At 37.4% G+C, this 21422-nt stretch overlaps 1 protein-coding gene and 1 non-coding gene across 2 annotated transcripts; one reads left to right on the top strand and one right to left on the bottom strand.

Moving 5' to 3' along the window:
• Positions 1 to 17516: 17516 nt before the first annotated feature.
• LOC126661761 (uncharacterized) lies at positions 17517 to 18782 on the bottom strand. The gene is made up of 2 exons (XM_050355627.1): positions 18552 to 18782; positions 17517 to 18506 (listed from the first exon to the last, which is right to left on the bottom strand). Exons 1-2 carry the CDS (start codon positions 18780 to 18782, stop codon positions 17517 to 17519), a joined length of 1221 nt encoding a protein of 406 aa, XP_050211584.1.
• A 691-nt stretch (positions 18783 to 19473) lies between these two features.
• Positions 19474 to 19580, top strand: LOC126662422 (small nucleolar RNA R71). Its single transcript, XR_007635797.1, has one exon. It is a non-coding gene; the product is annotated as a small nucleolar RNA R71 (small nucleolar RNA).
• Positions 19581 to 21422: the final 1842 nt, after the last annotated feature.

Here is a 21422-nt window from a genome sequence, read left to right as displayed (position 1 = left end):
AATGATATTTAACTGTTATCCGAAAGGCTAGCTACGGGTTTTGGTACAACCATACCCATACCCTAGCGCCGGTCACGATTCATGAAAATGGGTCGTGACAAAGTTGGTATTAGAGATTTGGTTTCAAACTAAGGCCTTTTGCATGTTATGTGTTTATTATTTTGGCATGATAAGTTGTTATTGTGTCTTAGGAACTACTGCGGAATTAGGATTAAAGTCTTGTCTTTTGAAACGTCATCTTTTGATTTTTAAAACCTTCTGCCTACACCGATAGGATTGCGTCGAGTCAGTTATATTATGTTGATTTGATATTAATATTTTAAATTATTGTTGTTTCACTTGGGTGATTATATGTTTCTTTTGATTTCTCGGGAAATCTTATATTGGTATTTTGTTTATGTTGTTTACCTTATCTTGTTGATGTTGCATTTCACCTGGAAGATAATTTTTGACTTAGTTGCCTTTAATGATTTTAATAACGCTGGGTTTTTTTGGTGAGTAGTTTTGACTTTGGCCGAGAACATGGATTATTGAAAATAATATTTTGTTAGACTTGGATCTTGTTTCTGGTTTAAATGATTTTGATCGTAAAATCTTGTATCACGTTTTGTGACTTTACGTTGCTGACTACGTATTGATTTTGTAATTCTTTAAGAAATTTTTTTTTTGACTAACTGGTGTTTTGACATAAAAGTCGGATGAGTAGTCTGAGCATGATACCCTAAAAGTTAATTTTCATTAATTTGCCAGTAAAATAATTTTTCTCATATTCAAAACTTACTTTGGCTAATGATTCGAAACGAGTGATTTTTGTAATAAAATTATTTTGAAAGGTGATACTGTTTTGAAGAATTAATATTATTTTTATAATTTTACCATGCTGTGATTTGTTCACACTTTGGTGTCGTTGGTTTCATACTCGATTTGCTAGTTATGGCTGAAGTATGTGTTTTCTAAAAGTTTGTTAAAGATTAATTGTTTCCTTGCTTAAGTGATGAGTCATATGTTGCTATTTGGGTGACGTTGAGCTTCCTATTGAAAAAAAATTGAGATTTTGTTTTAAGTGCATTTTTCGAATTTACAAATATATAGAATACGTTTCATAAACAATTGTTTTGGGTTTGACTTGGGTCACCCATATTTAGGAGTTGAGCTTGAAAGTTGTAATGACTCGGCTAACTCGATGGTTTTACGAATTAATATACTTGGGTACTTTTAAAGCAAGTAACCTGTAAAGGAGGTTTTTCCGGGAAATGAATTTTAAAAAAAAAACCATGAGGCTCAAACTTGGACTTGAAAAGTTTTATGATTGACTTTAAATTTCAAAATGAATTTTGAAGTGCACTCTTATAAGATGATATAATTACAAGTTGATTTTGATACAAAAATTCAAGCTTGTTGTAGCATGTCTTGATTTTGGTCTTTTAAGTATGTTGGGCTGATTTTGCTAAAGGTCATGTTTGGTTGAACTATTTTGATTGTTTTTATTTTGTCTCTTCGTTTGGAGAAACACGTGAGATGAATTAATTCACATGGTCATGGATGGCTTACCTTGTTGTATGGTGTTAATTTGTGAGTAAGATCTTTGTTTAGGCCCCAGTTGCCTTTATCTTCATTTTTAGCTTCGATGGATTTGGTGTTTTGTTTGTGAGTCGAAATCTTTGGGTTTCAATATCTAGGAAGTGTAGGAAATTTTTTTTCCCTTGAAATGGTTGGTGGTTTCTAATTATCCTAAACAAATGATATTAAAAATTCGGATTAGAAAAGTTAGATTGGTGTATTTAATACGCTTGTGTTTCTTTAAGTTGATCGGTGTGATGCGGGAACTGGTGTTAACTTTTGTAGAAATATATGTGATTTGGTTTCTTTGAGTTCAGATTCAGCTTATCTAGAGTTCTATTGGATATTACTTTATACTTATGAGTTTTAGTGGAGATATCGTTTTGATTTGTTATGGTGGTATCGTATAATTTGGTAGATTGTAAGTATGGAATTGGAGGATTATTTTGAGGTTACGTTCAAGATTTTAGTTGTACTAAGTGCGATATATAGTTATATGTAGATTAGAAAACCTCCGTGGAAATATACGATTTTGATTTGAGGATTGTTGGATTAAGAGATTTGGTTATGCTCCACTTATGTTTTTACACTAGGATTTTAAAATAAGTTGTTTATATAGATTCGTTTTTTTTAAAAAAAAAAATTGGTATATTGATATAAAGCTATATTTTTGTAAACAAATAGATTTGCATTGTTAAATTTTACGTCCTGCTGGAAGGAAAGAATTTTTATCAAATTGATTTTAAAAGGAATATAAATTGTTTTTGGTTGAAACATTTCTTCAAATCGTGTTTTTTTAGAGTAAAATTTACAAGTGACTTAATTTTTGATGTTTTGCAACATCAATGTATTTTGAATGCGGAGGATTTTTCCACGATTGATTATTTATAAGGAAATGATAAATATTTAACGAGTTTGATTTATAGATAACATAATTTTTGTTAGTTGAACTCTTTTAAAAATTTGCAACTTATTTAGAAGTAAGGGAAATCTGCTGATTCAAAATGTGAATACTTGAAAATTTTCAGGAATTTACTAAATTGTCGGTTTTTCACAGTAAAAGTACTTCGATTTAGATGTAAAGTTTTATTTTAAGAGAAGTGGATAATTTTAAATATAAAATATTTTGTATTGAAAGATTTTATACCCTAGTGGTTTTGGTTAGAGCATAACTAACAATCCGATCAGGGGTTAATTGGTCATAGTGATCTCTCATTATATACGAGGTTATAGCGAGTTGATTAGAGTAATTTTGAGAATTAAAGTTGGTTAGGTTATTTGAGCTAGCTGATTCGGAAATCAATGATCGCGTTGGTGAGTTTTGACAACAATGTCGGTTGGCCGATACTGTTAATTGAGAGTTTAATTGATGAAAGTTTGGATATCGAATATTGAATCTTTTATGTGGAGTAAAGATAGGTATGTGAAACATATTTTAATGTAAGTCTGATGGTTAGTTATTGTAGATTATATCGGAATATTTATTATTTATCTGGAGATTCTATTATCGTGTGATAAATTCACGTTTTTTTGTTTGACGATATGAGATTTCGGTGTTTTGCATTTCACGAAAATAATGGTATTATCAAACTTGGTGTTAACCGTTGAACTGGGTGATCCTAGTAGCGTTGTTTTTAACGAAATATTATCTGATGTTTGTCGGGTTTTGTTATCAATTATTTGATGTCGAGATGAGATAAGTGGAAGTAAGTAGGTGTTGTGGACGCAAGGATTATCAACTTGTGTTTTTCAGTATTCCTGATTTGACGATAGAGTTTTGAGTTGTAAGAACTATAGTTGAGTTAAGTGCTTGATTTTATATTTTGATATTGAAGATTTTATAATCCTTAAGTTTCGAGCTGGTTTTGGAAGAAACTCCAGTAAAGAGTAATTGTGACTCTGAGTTGGAAATTTTTTGATTTTTTTTTCACGTTGCGTTAAACGAGTAATAGTTGGGACATCTTATTGTTAAAATCAGATTTTAGTGCATGTGTATGTTGTGATCGTATATATTGCAAATCATTGTCAGATTTGAGTTTCGAGATTCGTTCTTAATTATCCTAGTATATTAGTCGAGTGTTGTGGAGTAGAATTTGTTTTATCTTGGTTGATTTCACCTAGAGTTGGCATTATCGTCTATGCTAAGTGGAAGTTAGTGTCGGTACATTAGTGAGCATTTAAGTTTGTTTAATTTATACAAGTGGCGGTACTGAGTTGTGTGCCTTAATTATGTGTTATTATGCTTTGAGCGTTTTCGTTCTAAATTCGAGGACAAATTATTAATAAGTTGGGAAGAATGTAATATCCCGTATTTTTAAATTATTTTTTTATAAATTTTAGTTATAATTTTAGCATTCCGTCAAGTTTTAGATAATTTATTATTATTATTATATATTATTATTAAATTTTATTTTAATCGTTCGTGGTTCGTTTCAGATTTGAATTGTATTATTAAATTTAAAAAGAAAAAAAGATATAATATGGATTTAATAAATTATTGCATACCATCCATGCATGTCTTTTATTATTATCAACGCAATTAGCCATTCTTTTTAATAATGAGAAGCCCATTAACTTTGTTAAATGCAAAACCTTATTCTTTTGTTTATAAATTATACACCATCATCATCTTCTTCTTCCTTCTATTATATATACGTTTCTTACAAATCCTAATTTCAATCCTCTATTTTTCTAAAATAAACCCTAGCCGTCTTACGCTCTAAAACATCCTGAGACATCACCTCGATTTTTCATTTCAATTGCTTCGGATCCGGCAGGTAATTTTCGTCGCTTTTCTTCATACTTTTGTATTCAAATTTGTTTCTGTCATGTGTGACTTGTGATGTTCTTTAGGCTAGCTTTAAGCTGAAGTACTCTCTACGTTTCATCTATCTAAATCATTCTCGGTCATCCTTACGTGTTGGAAACATAATTGGTACGTAAATAATTTTGTTACAATTGCCTTCGTTTCTTCGTTTTGAATGTGTTGCTTCTGTTCTTTTCTTTATTTGTTGGATGCAGTATTCTTATAGCTTTGCTGATAAATTAGATCTTTTGGTCATAATTATTGTGTTTGTTCTTGGGTTGTTTTGTTTTGTGTTGTCCCTTACAAATCAATTCATGATTTCGGTATCTTATCCATTATCACTGTTAACATGTTACCTCTGTCTATATTCATGCCTTGATTCCAATTTTGCTTAGGGGTAATGTTTATTTAGGAGGGATTGTGGTCATATTTTGTTTTTGAGGTTCAGTTGTGGTTCAAATCAGAGTTTGGATTTTCATTGTTGCTATAATTGTTCAAGTTTTTGGTTTCTAAATTATTGATGGTATGCCGTTATTCATGTTATTGGTTAGCATGTCTCTGGATGGTTTTATTCATTTTGAAATGTGATATTTCTTATGATAGTTGATTGGGTTATTTTCATAGTTTGTATATTGATTTGTCTTGGTTTTGGCTATGGCGGCTTTGGTCTCTATTCTGGGCAAGGGACTTGAGTTCTGTTTGTTTTCTTTTAAGTGATGGTTAATTGCTAGTGTGATTCCTAAGTTGTGGTGGCTTTATTAAATCGATTCCTTAAAATTAATTTTAATTAATCACTTCTATTTTATTAATTGATTTTATTTTAATTTACGAATTTAGTTCGACTTATAATTTGGCGATTTGATAATATTATTATTTATAGTTCAAATTACTTTGCCAACATTATTTTTTTAAATTTAGAAATAATGTTATTCTATTATAATATAAATGACTTTAATTTAAATCATTTATTTGATTTTTATAAATGGAAAGTGGATATTTATATTTAATCTATAATTTTAGAGATTTTGGTTTAGCGTGGAAATTTGGCTAAATTTATAATTTATCCTTTTATTCATTGATTGATTTATTTAATGATATTTTTATCGGTAAGTATCGGTTATTTGTGTTATAAGCTACTGAGTTCCATTTTAATATTTAATTATTATTTTATCAATAAGTGTTATTTTGAAATTATAAACTATGATTTATAACTTTTATAAAATATTTGGGTCGGGTTGGACTTGTGTCGCCCGACATGTGTGGTTAGCTTGGTAGTTATCGGTAACTCGGCTAACCCACTATTTGGAATTTGAAGTGATTTATTATTTAATAAATATTTAAATAATATTTTCTGAAACGGATTTTAAAGTGGAAACTCAATAGACGTGATTGTTTATGGTTTTATTATTGTTCGAGTTTTATAACTACTCTAACTTGACTTTACATTGACTTGTTGTTTGTGCTAGTCCTATATGGTGTCTAGTACTTAATAGAGTTAGGGTCTGTGTTTTTAATTATGATTTTAATATCTTATCTAGACCCGTCGACTGTTCGTACTTCAGAGGTGAACCAGAGTTAGATTGCTTGTCAAGTTTCAAGAGGAATAGCAAACAGCGAGTTTATATCTCTATTTACCTCTTTATTAAGCAAATATTATATTTTGTATATGTATATGCATAAACAGCTTTCGAACTGTTTTTCGGCATTGTGGATTTGATTTGGAACGTGTTACTCGATCGATGGGCATCATCGGGACTGCGTGCGCACCGGTAATGATTATGGTATTGAGGTAGGTTTGAGATACGTCTCACCTTAGTGAGGACACCAGTGGAAGATACGTATCCAGGGCTCACTATATATTAAGTGATAGTCGGAGATCGGTTATTGAGATACGTCTCACCGACACGACAAGTGATTTAGAATTGTGGTTTAGGGTTTCATTGATAATCCATAATGAAAAAATGTTTTATTAAAGGTTTTAAAGGTTTTCAACTTAATAAATGTAAATGGTTATATAAACTCTACTCAGTAAATCTGACCTTGTTGTTTCCCAAATTTTCCAAGTTAATGATTTGAGCATTGGTCGATCTCCGTTTCTTCATTCTTCGGAGGTTCAGTTATTTTATTTCAGAATAAAAGAGTCGAACTATTTTGAACTCTTAGACCGCAGTAGTAGTATCAGATTGTTCATGTCTTAGTCTTACATTTATGTTTTAGACTATTGTTTGTTAGAATGGTCCAACTATTACTTTATTGCTTTTGGCATGATTACAGTGTTTTATGGTATTTTTAGATATTGCTATGATGTTAGAGTTTATATGAGATTAAGCATACTTTGAATATATGTTGCTTATATGTACCGCTATACTAGGTTGGAGTCTCGGTTTCCCCCGACCATGTGGTTTTATGCAGGTACATAGTTGTTAATGATATTTAACTGTTATCTGAAAGACTAGCTACGGGTTTTGGTACAACCATACCCATACCCTAGCGCCGGTCACGATTCATGAATAAGGGTCGTGACATCTACACTACTAAAAAGCTGCTTTTTAGCGAAAGATTTTTCCGTCGCTAAAAAGCAGATTTCCGTCGGGAAATGCATTACCGACGGATTTGCAGACGGACAACGTCCGTCGGCAAATATGGCGTCACTAAATGAATTAGCGATGCCACACAATAATTCGTGGCCATTTGGCGACGAACATATCCGTCGCCAAATGGCATGGGGCCGTCGCCAAACACGTCGCCAGACGACGTGCTTGGCGACGTGCCAAGACGCGTTTGGCGACGGACGACCATTCGTCGCCAAATAGCGACCGATTTTTCCGTCGCCAAAGTCCCTCTTATTTACAATTGTTGGGTTTAGCGACGGAAATAATCTGTCGCTAAACCTAACAATTTCGTCGGAAAAATGACTAAACCCGAGCAAAATTTTTCTTTTTTCTGGCTTTTTAATTAAATGCAAACCCTATTTAAATACACACAAATTGCAGAAAAGATAAACAACACAGAAAATACAATATATATATATAGCGTATAATACATGAAAACTGTATACCAAAAACGTCCCTGCACTACAGTACCACAAGTCTGTGGTGTCATCATCTGTGACACCATCATCAGTAGCTGGTGGAGGCGGTGGTGGAGGCGGTTGTGGAGGGGTGGGTTGCACATCTCCCTAGGCCTGCTGCTGCATCGCCAATGCAACCGCAATCTGGACCTGATCGCGGATCGTATCCGCGAACTGAGCGATGAGATAAGTACGGAATATCTCATCGGCGGCTGGCGACACGGTCTGAGAGGAGCCGCCAGGTCTTCTACTAGAAGTACCCCGCTGCGAGACGACGAACTCAGAACCAACTGAGCCTAATCCGTAGACACGCCGCTTCTTCACCCCGTCAACAGCGAGATAAACCTGGTCTGGGTCCACTGGGGTAGATGCAGTACTCCCCTCGGCTGTCTGTGTGGCGGCCAACATCTCCTGCGCAAACTGCTCCTATAAAAACAACGTAAAACAATTAGTTAAATATGAATTTTGATGCTTGTACAACTAAAACTTAAACGTTATTTTTAAGAAAAATCCGGCAGCATTTCGTTTATAAAATGAACATCACCCATTTTTCAGGGAAATCCTGCAAACTTAAAATTGTACAACATATCACATATCAACAATCAAACCACTTAATTAACCTATTATATTCAAACTATTTAACTACTCAAACTATTTAAATACTAGTTTCAAACAATGAAGTTTAAAGAAATACTTATAGTTGCAATCCTCGCTCGCTCGTCCACGAATCGTGGCGGGTCAGCCTTCATAGTGTGCATCCGCTTGTGCACCTCAGCATGTGTCGGCTCACGCCCCAGCTCCCTAGCTTGCCACACAAATTTAGTAATTTTTAAGTTCAATTAACAAAAAAATATACTCCCTCCGTCCCACTCTAATTGAGAAAATTCCAATTGCACATTATTTAAGAAATTTTAGTAACATTACTTTTATATCCTCACATTACATTAAATGCATCACAATTTTTAAAAATATGCTTTTTAAATGCATTAATTGAAGAGGGTAAAAAGAGAAAAGTAGTGTGAAAAGTATTCTATAAATAGTAATTGTCAATTAGAATGTGACACCCAAAATAGAAAATATGTTCAATTAGAATGGGACGGAGGGAGTAACACAAAATGGAATAGTAATTAAAATAAAGGAAAAATACTAAAACAGCCTTATGCTTCAAAGCAGACATCGAGTGTCACGACCCATTTTCATGAATCGCGACCGGCCTAGGGTATGGGTATGTTTGTACCGAAACCTGTAGCTAGCCTTGCAGATAACAAACATTTATCATTAACAACATTGTACCTGCATAAAACCATATGCTCGGGGGCAACCAAGACTCCAACATAGTCTAGCAGTTTATATATACAACATATAAATAATAATGCTCAGTCAACTCCGAGTCTCTAACATGGCATAAATATTAAAATAACATAAGTTAATATAATAATGACAATCAACAAATAATCCAATTGAATCAATCTGACAACAAGTATTATAACAAGTAAGACTTCTAATTACTACTGCGGTCTAAGCGTAAAATCGGTTCAATAACTTTAATAAATTAAATTGAGACCTCCGAGGAAATAAAGAATCGGAGACCAGCTGACTCGCTCAAATCATAACCCTGGAAAAATTGGGAAAGCAACGGGGTCAGATATACTGAGATGAGTTCATACAACTATTTACATTTATTAAGTGAAAACCTTTAAAAACCTTAAAACATTTGTAAAGCAATTTATCATTATGGATAAGCATTGAAACCCTAAACCACAAATACCTAAATCCAGTTGTCTTGCCGGTGAGACGTATCTCCATAACCGATCCCCGACTGTCACTCAAATAAACATGTGAGTCCAAGGAGACGTATCTTCCACCGGCGCCCTTACTAAGGCGAGACGTATCTCTAACCTACCTCAAATACCATATGATCATATACCGGTGTGCACGCAGTCTCGATGATGCCCATCGAGTAGCCCGTTCCAATTCAGATCCATAATGTCGAAAACAGTTCGAAAGCTGTATATAATATATATATATATGCAAAAATACAATTTACTTAATAAAGCGGTAAATAGCGATATAAACTCACAGCTTGCTAATCCACGTGATAACCTGGCAAGCAATCTAATCTCGGTTCGTCTCCGAAGTACGAACGGTCGATGAGTCTAGACAAGGTATAAATAATAATTAAAAACATATCCTAACTCCAGGGAGTACTAGACACCATGTAGGACTAGCACACGTAATAACAAGCCACATATAACCGAACACATAAGGTTCATACGCATCCAAACCATAACCCAAGTTATAGAATACAAACCATATAAGTTTCCATTTCAAATTACAATTTGAATAATTCAGAAAATAATTTTAAATAACCCAAGTTTAAATCCATACCAGTGAGTCAGTCGAGTTATCAAAACTTCCAAGCTTCTTCCCACTTGTTGGGCGACCATAGTCAAACCCAACCCAAAATTAAATCAAAATAAATCCCAAGTTTACATTCTGAATAACTTGAATGAAAAGTATAGTCTTCCAAAAGAAATAACACAATCCATCGTTTAGCCAACAATTGGCAAATCACACCATACTAATACACCGTATTACAGATTAGGTTAAGTGTTTCAGAGATCAAATCAGCCACAACATAGGTACAACACAATATAACACAATCTATCGAATTAGCACGCGATTCTCTACGCAAAAACTTAAAGGATTGCAACACATACCGTAATGAATCGATATCGGCGTAAGAATCGAAAGGAAACAGTAAATCAATATCCACAATACCCTGGAAAAAGGTTCGAATAAGTTAAGAGCCGATATACGCGATAAGGATTTGATTAATCGAAGAAAGGAGTATTAGAATCGCTTACCGAATGATTAAACCAAAGGGAATGAAGAAAAATAGAGTATCTCAGATGCTAGGGCGGCTCTAGGGTTTTAGAAAAGTGAAAAATTAGGTTAGGTCGAGCTAAGGGTCTATTTATAGGTCAAAATATCAAATTTGACAGAGGGGCACGATGGGAGGCGCGATGGAACCATCGTGCCTTCCATCGTGCCTTCCTCAGCAAAATGGAAAAAAATGTCTAGGGCACGATGCGAGGCGCGATGGAACCATCGGGCCTTCCATCGTGCCTTCCTCAGCAACATGGAAAAAGCCTAGGTCATGATGGCAGGCGCGATGGACCCATCGTGCTTTCCATCGTGCCTCCCTGCACAATGCTAATAAAATGGAAAAACTTGCATAAGGCCTAACGGCAACGACGGACCAAACCCAAAGTATAATATGGAACACACGGAGCCCAACGAACACCAAAAACGATCAACACGGTGACGTACTCACTTGTTGTAGAGCAGAACCACAATAAAAAAGGGAAATTTGAACGGAAGATAGCAAAAATCAACAACTATCACCAAACCGTCAACCGGACACAACTGCAGCAATAGTTAAAGTATCAGTTTTTTTTAATACTAAAAAACTTATCATTGATGATATACTTTTATTAAGCATTAATTAGTTATTATATAAGTTTTTGACGAAAAACGGGCAGAATTTCCCTTAAAAAAGAGCATCACCCATTTTGCAGGGAAGCCTGCAAGCAAAGCAAGCATTTTCAAAAACATCCAACACACAATTTCAACTACCAAAACAAATTATAGTAATAATTTACTTTATTTACTTACTTATAAACGTGATAACATATTATATATTATGTTAATTTAAATAAAAAAACTAACCAACCTAATCTACGTATATTGTAACAATTTATATTTAATTAGTATGATAATCTAACATACAGTAAAATCTAACCTAATTTTATTAATTAAAATCTAACCTAATTTTATTAATTAAAATCTAACCTATTTTTATTAATTAAAATCTAACATAATTTAAACCTATTTTTAACTTAAATTAAAAATACTACACCCTAAACACTTAATAATCTAATTGTAATAAATAAATTCTAATCTAATTAACAATTAATCCATTATTTAAAAATAAACTATTTTCAATTAACCTAATTTAAATTAGACTAACTTCAATTAACCTAATTTTTAATCTAACCTAATTGACAATTCTAATTAATTAGAATTGTAAATATTGAATTAACCTAAACATAACAATTAACCTAAACTTAATAATTAACCTAAAAAAATTAACCTAAAATAAAAAATTATTTTAATTTAACCTAATTACACTAAATAATAACCTAATCTAATTATTAAGCCTAATTTAACAAATGATCAACCTAACTAAATTCATTAAACCTAAATACAGTAAAAAAATAACCTAATTTAATTAGAATTAAACATAATTTATATAAATAAAACCTAATTTAATAAATAAAACCTAATTTAATTAACTAGGTTAGGTTACCTGTAAGAAGGCCGGCGAACTGAAGGAGGAGGCTGATGGCAGTCGGACGGCGGGTGGCAGCGGCACCGGAAATTGGGAAACCAATTTCCTATTTTTAAATAAAAAAGAAATTAAAAACTAACAAATAAAAGAGAAAGAAACAAAATACTAACCTGGACGAGGAAGGAGTGGTGGTGGAGGAAGGAGCAGCGATGGAGGAAGGAGCGGCGGAGGACGGCAACAATGGAGAAGAAGAGAGAAGCGGGAGAGAGAGGGAAAAAAGAAATGAAATGTCAAAACTGAAGCGCAGTTTGTGGAGTTTAAAAGGTTTCAATTTAGCGATGGATTTATATCCGTCGCTAAATTGAAACAATCCGTCGCTATGCATTAATGAAATGGTGCGTTTCATTAATGCATACTTTAGCGACGGATATCAAAAATCCGTCGCTACATTTAGCGACGGATTTTTGATATCCGTCGCTAAGACGAGCTCAGTGAAACAGTAAGTTTCACTGAGCCCGTGTTAGCGACGGATAACTAATCCGTTGCTACATTTAGTGACAGATTTCAGATATCCGTCGCTAACACACGATAAAAATAGGGCGGGAGACTTCGCGCCAAGCAATATTAGGATTTGGGCGACGAATTTTAAATCCGTCACCAAATCCGTCGGGAATTTTATATTTAGCGACGGATATAGTTTCCGTCGCTAAATTCCGTCGGGAAAACACTTAATTTTAGTAGTGCTAGAACATCCTACAGACAGACATAATATCAAAATAAAAACATAAAAATAAAAGGGAAAACACAGTTTTCTCCCTACCCTCACACTAAACGATGTATTGTCCCCAATGCAATCATACTAAACAAAACACACAGCAAACATAAAAGTACGATAAGAAAGAAAATAACATAAAGCAAGAAAAGTGAAAAAGAGAGAAAAACACTCTACTAGTCCTCCGGCTCTGGTGATGGTGAATCAACAGGTGAAGGATAGTCACCACTCGAGTCTGTAACCCACATGTATGCCCTCTGCATGTGATGATGGTCCCGCTGCTCTCAAAGAATCCGCCTCTGCCTGTTCTCCATGCGCCTCCGCCTGGTCTCCATCTGCAGTCTCCAAGAAACCTCAGAAGATGGCTGTAACGGCTCCTCATAACCTGGAGGACTCTCAGTAGCCTGAGCACCCTGTGCACTCTCCTGAACGTTCTCTGTCTGCTGCCCCTCAGCATCCTCATCCTACTGCTCATCCTGATCATCTGCAGCTTCTAGCTGGTCAACTGCATCATATTTCTTCACCCATCTTGTCCTCTGATAAAAAGGGATAATCACATTGTTGTTATCCACAACATTGCACTTCTTCAGATAGTCCATATCAATAAATTTTGGCTTTTGCCGATGTAGCGGATCCCGGTCTGCCTCTGTAGGATAAACCTCCAAACACTCAGAATTAGCACTCACAATCAACCCTATTCCCAAGGGACTCGCAACTTTCTGCTGCTACATCTTCAGGACCATCTCTAAAATGCGATAGGACATGTTGATCCGTAAAGTATCGTCCTCAGGATGCAACAGAGCATAGATCACAATCAAATCATTATGGCCGATCTTGTTGGCCTCCTCGATTCCGTAAACATTGTACTTGTACCACTTGAAAGCTAGCAGTACAGAAACATCCTTGATCAAATTAGCCTTGGAGTCCTTCTGAAAGAAAGGCTCGCCAGACAACTCTCGCCACATCTGATCCCTCTGATAGTCTGGAGGAGTAAGACGCATACCACCACTACGCATCCCAAATGTGGTTCTCAACCACCTCATATCCAAAGTGTAATGTACCCCTCGCAGATGAAAACTGTACTCTGACTCCACATCGTCCTTCCGCTTCAAAGTGGTGAAAAACTCTCTAGTCAGCTCTGTATAGGTATGATGGGAACTCTCACTCAACCCATATAAACCCCATCACCTCAAATGACTATCAAAAGCATCCTGCATATTCAGCTTAGCAAGAGTTTCCGCATCTACAATCCTACAGCCTAGCATTCTCCTCTTACTAATCACAGCAAACCTCTCACCTTCATCTACATAGTAAATAGGAAAGGGACACTCATACCTCGCAGCCAAACTCGGCCGCTGTCTGCTACTTGAAGGCGCTGTGACTGGCGGAGGAACCCTTGTTGCAGCTGCCGTCTGTGACCGTCCCCTGCGTAGTTGTGCTACTGGTGGTTTAGGAGAGCTCCGAGTCCGCACTATGCTGGAATCCTTAGGATCAGTATCTTCTTCCCCAAAATTAGGATTTTTAGACCTAAACGTCATGATGGCGAGATTGAGAATGAAACCTTGAAGAATTGGAAGGAGAAATTTGTTTTAGAGGTAGGTTAGTTATAGGGAATGTTGAATCTCTGATGAATTTGAGGTAGAATTGAGTGAATTTGGTTAGGGTTTTGGGTGGGAGATTTTCGGATTTTGTTTGAGAGAAAAGGGTTGTGTTTTGTTTTTGAAATTTTGGGGAAAAGGTGACTGAAATCGTGATTTAAAAGGATTAAAACCGTGCGGCGCACGACGTGCGTTGGCATCCTGCACGTCGTGCGGCGGCACGTCGTGCTGTGGCTTGGTGCACGTCGTTTAGGGGCACGTCGTGCGCCACCTATCCGCACGTCGTGCTCCTGCCGAAATTACCCTTCAAGACCACTTCTTCGCTCCTGTACCTGCACATCACAAAGATCAATACCGGGATCAATCTGAATAAATAAACAACAATAAAACTAAACACTAAAACATAAAATAAATCCCAATAAAAAGATCAAAATTCTAAAATGAAACCTATCTAATGCATAAAATAAAAAAAACAAATGCAGTAAAACATAGTTAATTTGGAATTTCATCCAAATACCGCTTGTTTAAGGTCGCTATCGTTGACCGTATAGTACCTAACTCAGTTTGGAGCATCGAGAGTATAACACTCTCTTCCTTTGTCCGTCAACGAACCTAGGTACAGCTTGCACCGCTTCCCATTGACTTTGAAAGTCTCGCCACTCGCATTTTCCAGCTCAATTGCGCCATGCTCAGCTACATGTCGCACCTTGAAAGGTCCGCTCCATCTCGACTTCAGCTTGCCCGGGAATAGACGCAAGTGAGAGTTATACAGTAGCACATGACTGCCTTCTGTAAACTGCTTAGGCACAATATGAGCATCGTGCCATTTCTTGGTCTTTTCCTTGTACAACTTGGCATTCTCATATTCCGACAAGCGAAACTCATTGAGTTCGTTCAGTTGGAAAAGTCGCTTCTGCTTCGAGAGTCGAGGGTCAAAATTTAACTCTTTGATGGCTCAGTATACGCGATGCTCTAACTCCAAAGGCAAGTGACAAGCTTTCCCATAGACCAGTCTGTAAGGTGACATACCAGTTGGCGTTTTAAATGCTGTCCGATATGCCCACAATGCATCATCCAATTTCTGAGACCAGTCTTTGCGCGAGCTATTCACTGTCTTTTCAATAATGCGCTTGAACTCTCTATTGGACACTTCAACCTGTCAACTTGTCTAAGGGTAATATGGAATTGCCACTCTGTGATACACATGATATTTCTTCATTAGGGCGGAAAACTGCTGATTGCAAAAATGTGACCCTCCATCACTGATGATGCCCGTGGCACACCAAATCTGTTGATCAACTTCTTCAGGAACTTCAGGACCATGTTTCCATCATTAGTGGGCATAGCAACTGCTTCCACCCATTTTGACACATAGTCGACACACACCAGGATGTATAAGTTCCCACATGACACAGGGAATGGTCCCATGAAGTCGATACCCCAGACATCAGGAATCTCTACTTCCTGAATAGAAGAGAGAGGCATCTCATTGCACCTTGAGATATTGCCAGTTTGCTGGCATCTGTCACAATGCTGCACAAAATCTCTCACATCCCTATGCAATGTAGGCCAATAAAAGCCACTCTCTAGCACCTGTGCTGCTGTCCTACCCGAAGCATAGTGACCCCCATAATCCGAAGAATGGCACTGAGTTATAATGGCCAACATTTCTTCCTCTATAACACATCTCCGAATCATCTCATTTGCACAAACTCGGAATAGATATGGCTCATCCCACAGATAGCGCTTAACATCAGAGAGGAACTTCTTGCGCTGGTGATTGTTCATGTCAGGAGGCATAATATCAGCTGAGAGATAGTTAGAGAAGTCTGCATACCATGGATTCATCGTCTCCTTAATGAGCATGAGTGCCTCATCAGGAAACCTTTCATTGATGACTTCGCCTTCTATCACTGGCTCGGGTACCTCCAAACATGACAAGTGATCTGCTACCACATTCTCTGTCCCTTTCTTATCTCTAATCTCCAAGTCAAATTCTTGCAGGAGACACACCCACCGAATCAATCTAGGCTTAGCATCTTGCTTGGCAAAAAGGTATCACAGTGTAGCATGATCAGTGTAGATGATAACCTTCGAGCCAAGTAGATACTACCTAAATTTGTCCAGTTAGAACACTACAGCTAGCATTTCCTTCTCTGTGGTAGTGTAGTTCATCTGAGCTCCTGCTAGTGTGCGATTAGTATAGTAGATGACATGAAGCTTCTTATCCTTCATCTGCCCTAGAATGCTTCCCAAAGCCTGATCGCTTGCATCGTACATGATCTCAAAGGGCAGATCCCAATCCGGACTAGATTTGACTAGGGCAGTGACCAATGCTTCCTTTAACCTGAGAAAAGAAGCTAAACAGGCATCAGTAAGCAAAAAAGGCGCGTCCTTGACAAGTAAAGTAGTCAAAGAACGCGCTATCGAAGAAAAGTCCTTCATGAACCTGCGATAAAAACCTGCGTGCCCGAGAGAGGCACAGACTCCCTTCACTGTGATTGGAAGTGGAAGCTTCTTGATCACCTCTATATTTGCCCTGTCAACCTCGATGCCCTCTCTGGATATCTTGTGCCCCAAAACAATGCCCTCTTCCACCATGAAGTGGCATTTTTCCCAGTTCAGCACTAGATTCGTCTCTTCGCATCTCTGCAGGACTCGGTCTAATTTTCGAAGAAAACACTCGAAGGAGTCCCCGAAGACTGAAAACTCATCCATGAACACTTCCATGATGTCTTCAATCATATCATTGAAGATCGAAGTCATGCACCTCTGAAACGTAGCAAGCGTATTGCAAAGACCAAACGACATGCGGCGATAGGCAATAGTGCCATATGGACAAGTAAAGGTGGTCTTCTCTTGGTCCTCTAGGAAGATAATGATCTGATTATACCCAGAGTAACCATCCAGAAAACAGTAAAAAGCATGTCCTGCCACCCGCTCTAGCATCTGATCTATAAAAGGAAGTGGGAAGTGATCCTTCCTAGTTTCGGCGTTCAACTTCCTGTAGTCAATGCACACTCGCCACCTAGTAACTGTGCGAGTAGAAATCTGCTCCCCCTTGTCGTTCTCTACGACTGTCATCCCGCCTTTCTTAGGAACACACTGAATTGGGCTCACCCATGAACTATCTGAAATGGGATAGATTATGCCCACATCAAGTAGCTTCACAATCTTCTTGTTAACCACTTCCTTCATATTTGGGTTCAGCCGTCTCTGTCTCTGCGCATATGCCTTAGACTCATCCTCTAAATGAATCTGATGCATCACTACTGAAGGGCTGATCCCTCTGATGTCTGAAATCGGCCACCCAATAGCCAAGATACGTCCCTTGACTACATCAATGACCCTCTGCTCTAGTTCTTGGTGAGCTTGTTGCTGATGATAATTGGTAAAGTGCTATCAGCTCCCAAGAAGGCATATCGCAAATGTGCAGGCAAGATCTTGAGTTCCACTTTTGGTGGCTTCTCGGAAGAGGAAGGAGTAATGTGCTTGCTTTTTAACACCGGTTCAAGGACTGGTTCCTCTATGTACTCCTCCTCTTCAGCTTCTTCCTCTTTACTCGGCATAGAAGGCATGATGGCTTTGTTTTCTGCTAGTTTCTCTTCCACTAACTCATCCATCATGTCTACCCGCATACATTCTCCTCCTGAATTGGGATGGCGTGTGATTTTTCTCATGTCAAACTCGACGCTTTCATCCCCAATCCTCAAAGTCAGCTTGCCATCGTGAACATCAATAAGTGCTCTCCCAGAGTACATGAATGGTCGCCCCAATATCATCGGGCACTCCTTGTCTGCAGCATAGTCAAGGACAACAAAATCCACGGGGAATATGAATTTGTTGACTTTAACTAAGACATCTTCCACAATCCCATGTGGCTTCTTCAGAGAGTGATCCGCTAGCTGCAGCATCATTAGTGTAGACTGTACCTGTCGATCACCAAACATACTACAAAAAAGGGATAAGGGCATCAAATTAATACTGGCACCTAAATCGCAAAGGCAATTAACAGATTGCATGTTACCGATATTGCAAGGGATAGTGAAACTCCCTAGATCCTTAAGCTTGGTCGGTAGGTTACTCAATATGATTGAGCTGCACTTTTCTGTCATTGTTACTGGTCCCTCTGCATCCCAACTCTGCTTGTTGGTGATGATCTCCTTGAGAAATTTTGCATAGTGCGACATCTCTCTCAATGCATTTGCCAGACTGATGTTTATCTGCAGCTTCTTGAAAGTTTCAAGAAGTTTGTGAAACTTGCAAGTGTCTTGCGGCTTCTTCACTCTGTGTTGGAATGGCACCTTTGGCACAAAAGGAGGTGGTGGAGGTGGTTTATCAACTACCTTTTCAGGCTCGCCACCCTCACATTGTTACTTTTCCGCCTCAACTGTAGCACGTCCTGCATATGAATCATCCAGTGCTTTCCCACTTCTCAACTCAATAGCCTTGAGGTGACCTCTGGGGTTTTCCTCAGTAGTGGATGGTAAACCCCCTTGATTTCTGCTCTGCAGTGCTTTAACCATCTGCGGATTATGTACCTCAAGATTGTGGATGGTGGCAGCATGATTTTTAAATGTCTGCTCCGTCTCAGCATCCTTCTTCATCATCATCTCCATCATCTTGTCAAACTTTCTATGGAGAGATTCGCCCTGCTCTCTCTGCTAAAAGCCAGGTGGATGATGTGGCCTAACATTTTGATGTTGGAGATTCCCCTGGTTCTAGAAGTTCCCATGATTCTGGTAGTTGTCCTGATTCTGTTGTGGCCTCTGTCCTCCTTGAAAACTTGGACCTGCCTGATTGTTGGCATTACCCCCATTATCCTTCCATGAGAAATTCGGGTGATTCCTCCATCCTGGTTTGTAAGTAGCAGCGTATGGATCATTGCCCTGTCTCTGTCCTCCCACAAAATTGACCTGCTCATTGAAAGCCTGTCCCATCACATAGCAGTCACTTGACACATGGGTAGGATCTCCATATACTTCACAGCTACTTTGAATTGCAGCAACATTGCCCATATTCATCCCTGTAGTTTGCCTCATATGAATATCAACCTGAGCTTGCAATGCAGCATTTTTCGCTTTCAGACTCTACATAGCCGGATCAGCAGTGAATGCCATTATTCCTTTCTGCGCAGGTACTTTTGCCCTTTCATTTGTCCAAGTACACCCATTCATGGCCATCTCATCTAATAAAGCTAATGCTTCATCAGTTGTCTTCCTCATTAGCGACCCTCCTGCAACTACATCTATTGCACTTCTGCCCAACTCAGTTGACCCATTGTAGAAGTTTTGGATCAGATTTTTCTTGGTGATGTGATGATGAAGAACTTTTCTCTGCATCTCCTTGTATCGCTCCCACGCTTCATGTATTGATTCTCCATCGTGTTGCTGATAAAGCATAATATCCCTTGTCAACTTTGCAGTCTTTGCCATGGAGAAATACTTGCTCATGAAAGCTTTTGCCAAGTCTGACCAAGTGTTCACGCTTGCTCTAGGTAGAGCATGGATCCATTGTTTCGCCTTATCCCTTAGAGAAAATTGGAACAGGCGCAACCATACCTCATCATCAGTCATGTTACTGATCTTGAATGTACTACACACCTCCAACAAGTTTGCAAGATGTGCATTCGAGTCTTTTGTAGGCAGACTATAGAACTGACAACGAGCCTCTAACAGCTGAATGAAACTCGTCTGATTTCATAGTGAGGTGTTCACACAGGATGAGCAAAGTAGCCGTGAGTAGTGTTGCCCACATTTGCCTGAAAGAACTCCATCAAAGTTGGTGCTCTCTGCCCATCATTATTCTGCTGATTTGACCCTTAGGGATCACTCTGTTATCCACCACATTGTTGAGTCCTGGAGGAACTTTATCTTCGTTAGCCATATTGATGTTCCTTTGAGGTGAGTGTGTTGATTTTTTGACACTGCGCTCAAAGGTAGTGAGATCTTGCTGAAAAGATTCTAGCGGTAGTCCTTTCCATCGCGTATTATGCATACACTATGATAAGAATACCTGAAACAACACAATCAACAAACCACACGCGTAAAACAAGAAAAAAATAAAGACTATAACAAGCCAAGCAATCCTAACTTGGTTGTTAAAGAAATGCCTTCCCCGGCAACAGCGCCAAAAACTTGTTGGTAAAAATACGCAAGTGTACGTATGCCAACTTGTAATACAGACTGTGAAGTCCGGATATCGTACCCACAGAGAAAGCTTCTAAATACAACCAGTTAAAAGACTGGAGTTGGATAGCCAAAAATAAAATTTGATTTATTGTGTAATATAAAAGACAGAATTTAATAATAGTAAGTTAAATAAACTAAAGCTGTAATTCAAATGATGTTTTAACAATAATGAAAAAAGCAGAGATTATTAATCTTTGTTATGCTAGTTACTTGATTCGGATTATGGATTGTATTGTTCTGATGAGGTTCGAACTAATCTAAAGCACCTAAAATTCTCTCTCCAACAATTACAGGAAAAAGGATTAAACTAACTAATACTAGGTTAATTATTCAGTCTCACACAATGATTAGCCTATGTATAAATCAATTAAATGATTGTTAAGCAAATTCAAAGAACATGCACTCGTTAATTCAATCTCGCACAATCAACTCTTGTGTTCTTAATTATATTGTTCTATTCTAATTTTACTCTCTCGAGCTAAAACTAAAACATATGGCATAGACTAAGTGATCAATTTAGGCTAAGTCTTAAGCACAATAATTAAAACCCATCAAGAATAAAAACTCATAAATCCAATTCAGTTAAACAGTCATAATTTTGATTAATAATCCCGAATGAAGGGTTTAGCTAGACATAATAATGGAATAACTAAAAACAATAAGTAAAGAATTCATTCTGCGATTAAATAAAATACTGAATATGAAATTGATATCAATCGTACTTTTTTTCGAAGTAAACTAATAATGAATATGAAACTCCAGCGATAATAATGAAGAACGAAAACTAAAATTGTAATAATCTATTGTCTAATCTCAAAACATAAAGTCGCGAACCCTAATACAATGTTTTAGAATGGTATTTATACTAGTTCCCTTTGTAATCTTCGAGCTCTATGAAATTTCCAAAGTACCCGCGTCTTTACTTGTCAAATCAGGGGCCAAAACGTCTTTTCATTGGGCAGAATTCGAAGAGGGCACGTCATGCAAGGGCCAGGGCACGTTGTGCCCTCCTACATTACAAACCCGCACGACGTGCACTGTCAAACCGCACGTCGTCCGGTTCCAATTTTT

This window comes from Mercurialis annua, linkage group LG8, assembly GCF_937616625.2.
Source record: "Mercurialis annua linkage group LG8, ddMerAnnu1.2, whole genome shotgun sequence".
In the NCBI taxonomy this organism is placed as follows: Eukaryota; Viridiplantae; Streptophyta; class Magnoliopsida; order Malpighiales; family Euphorbiaceae; genus Mercurialis; species Mercurialis annua.
This window is presented reverse-complemented; position numbering and strand designations above follow the sequence as displayed.

Excerpts from the sequence above, each read along its gene's own strand:
- LOC126661761 (XM_050355627.1), bottom strand. The coding sequence starts at position 18,782 with ATGATGGAGATGATGATGAAGAAGGATGCTGAGACGGAGCAGACATTT. Across the intron at positions 18,507-18,551 it reads CATATGCAGGACGTGCTACA|GTAGTTGATAAACCACCTCC; the intron begins GTTGAGGCGGAA and ends GAGCCTGAAAAG.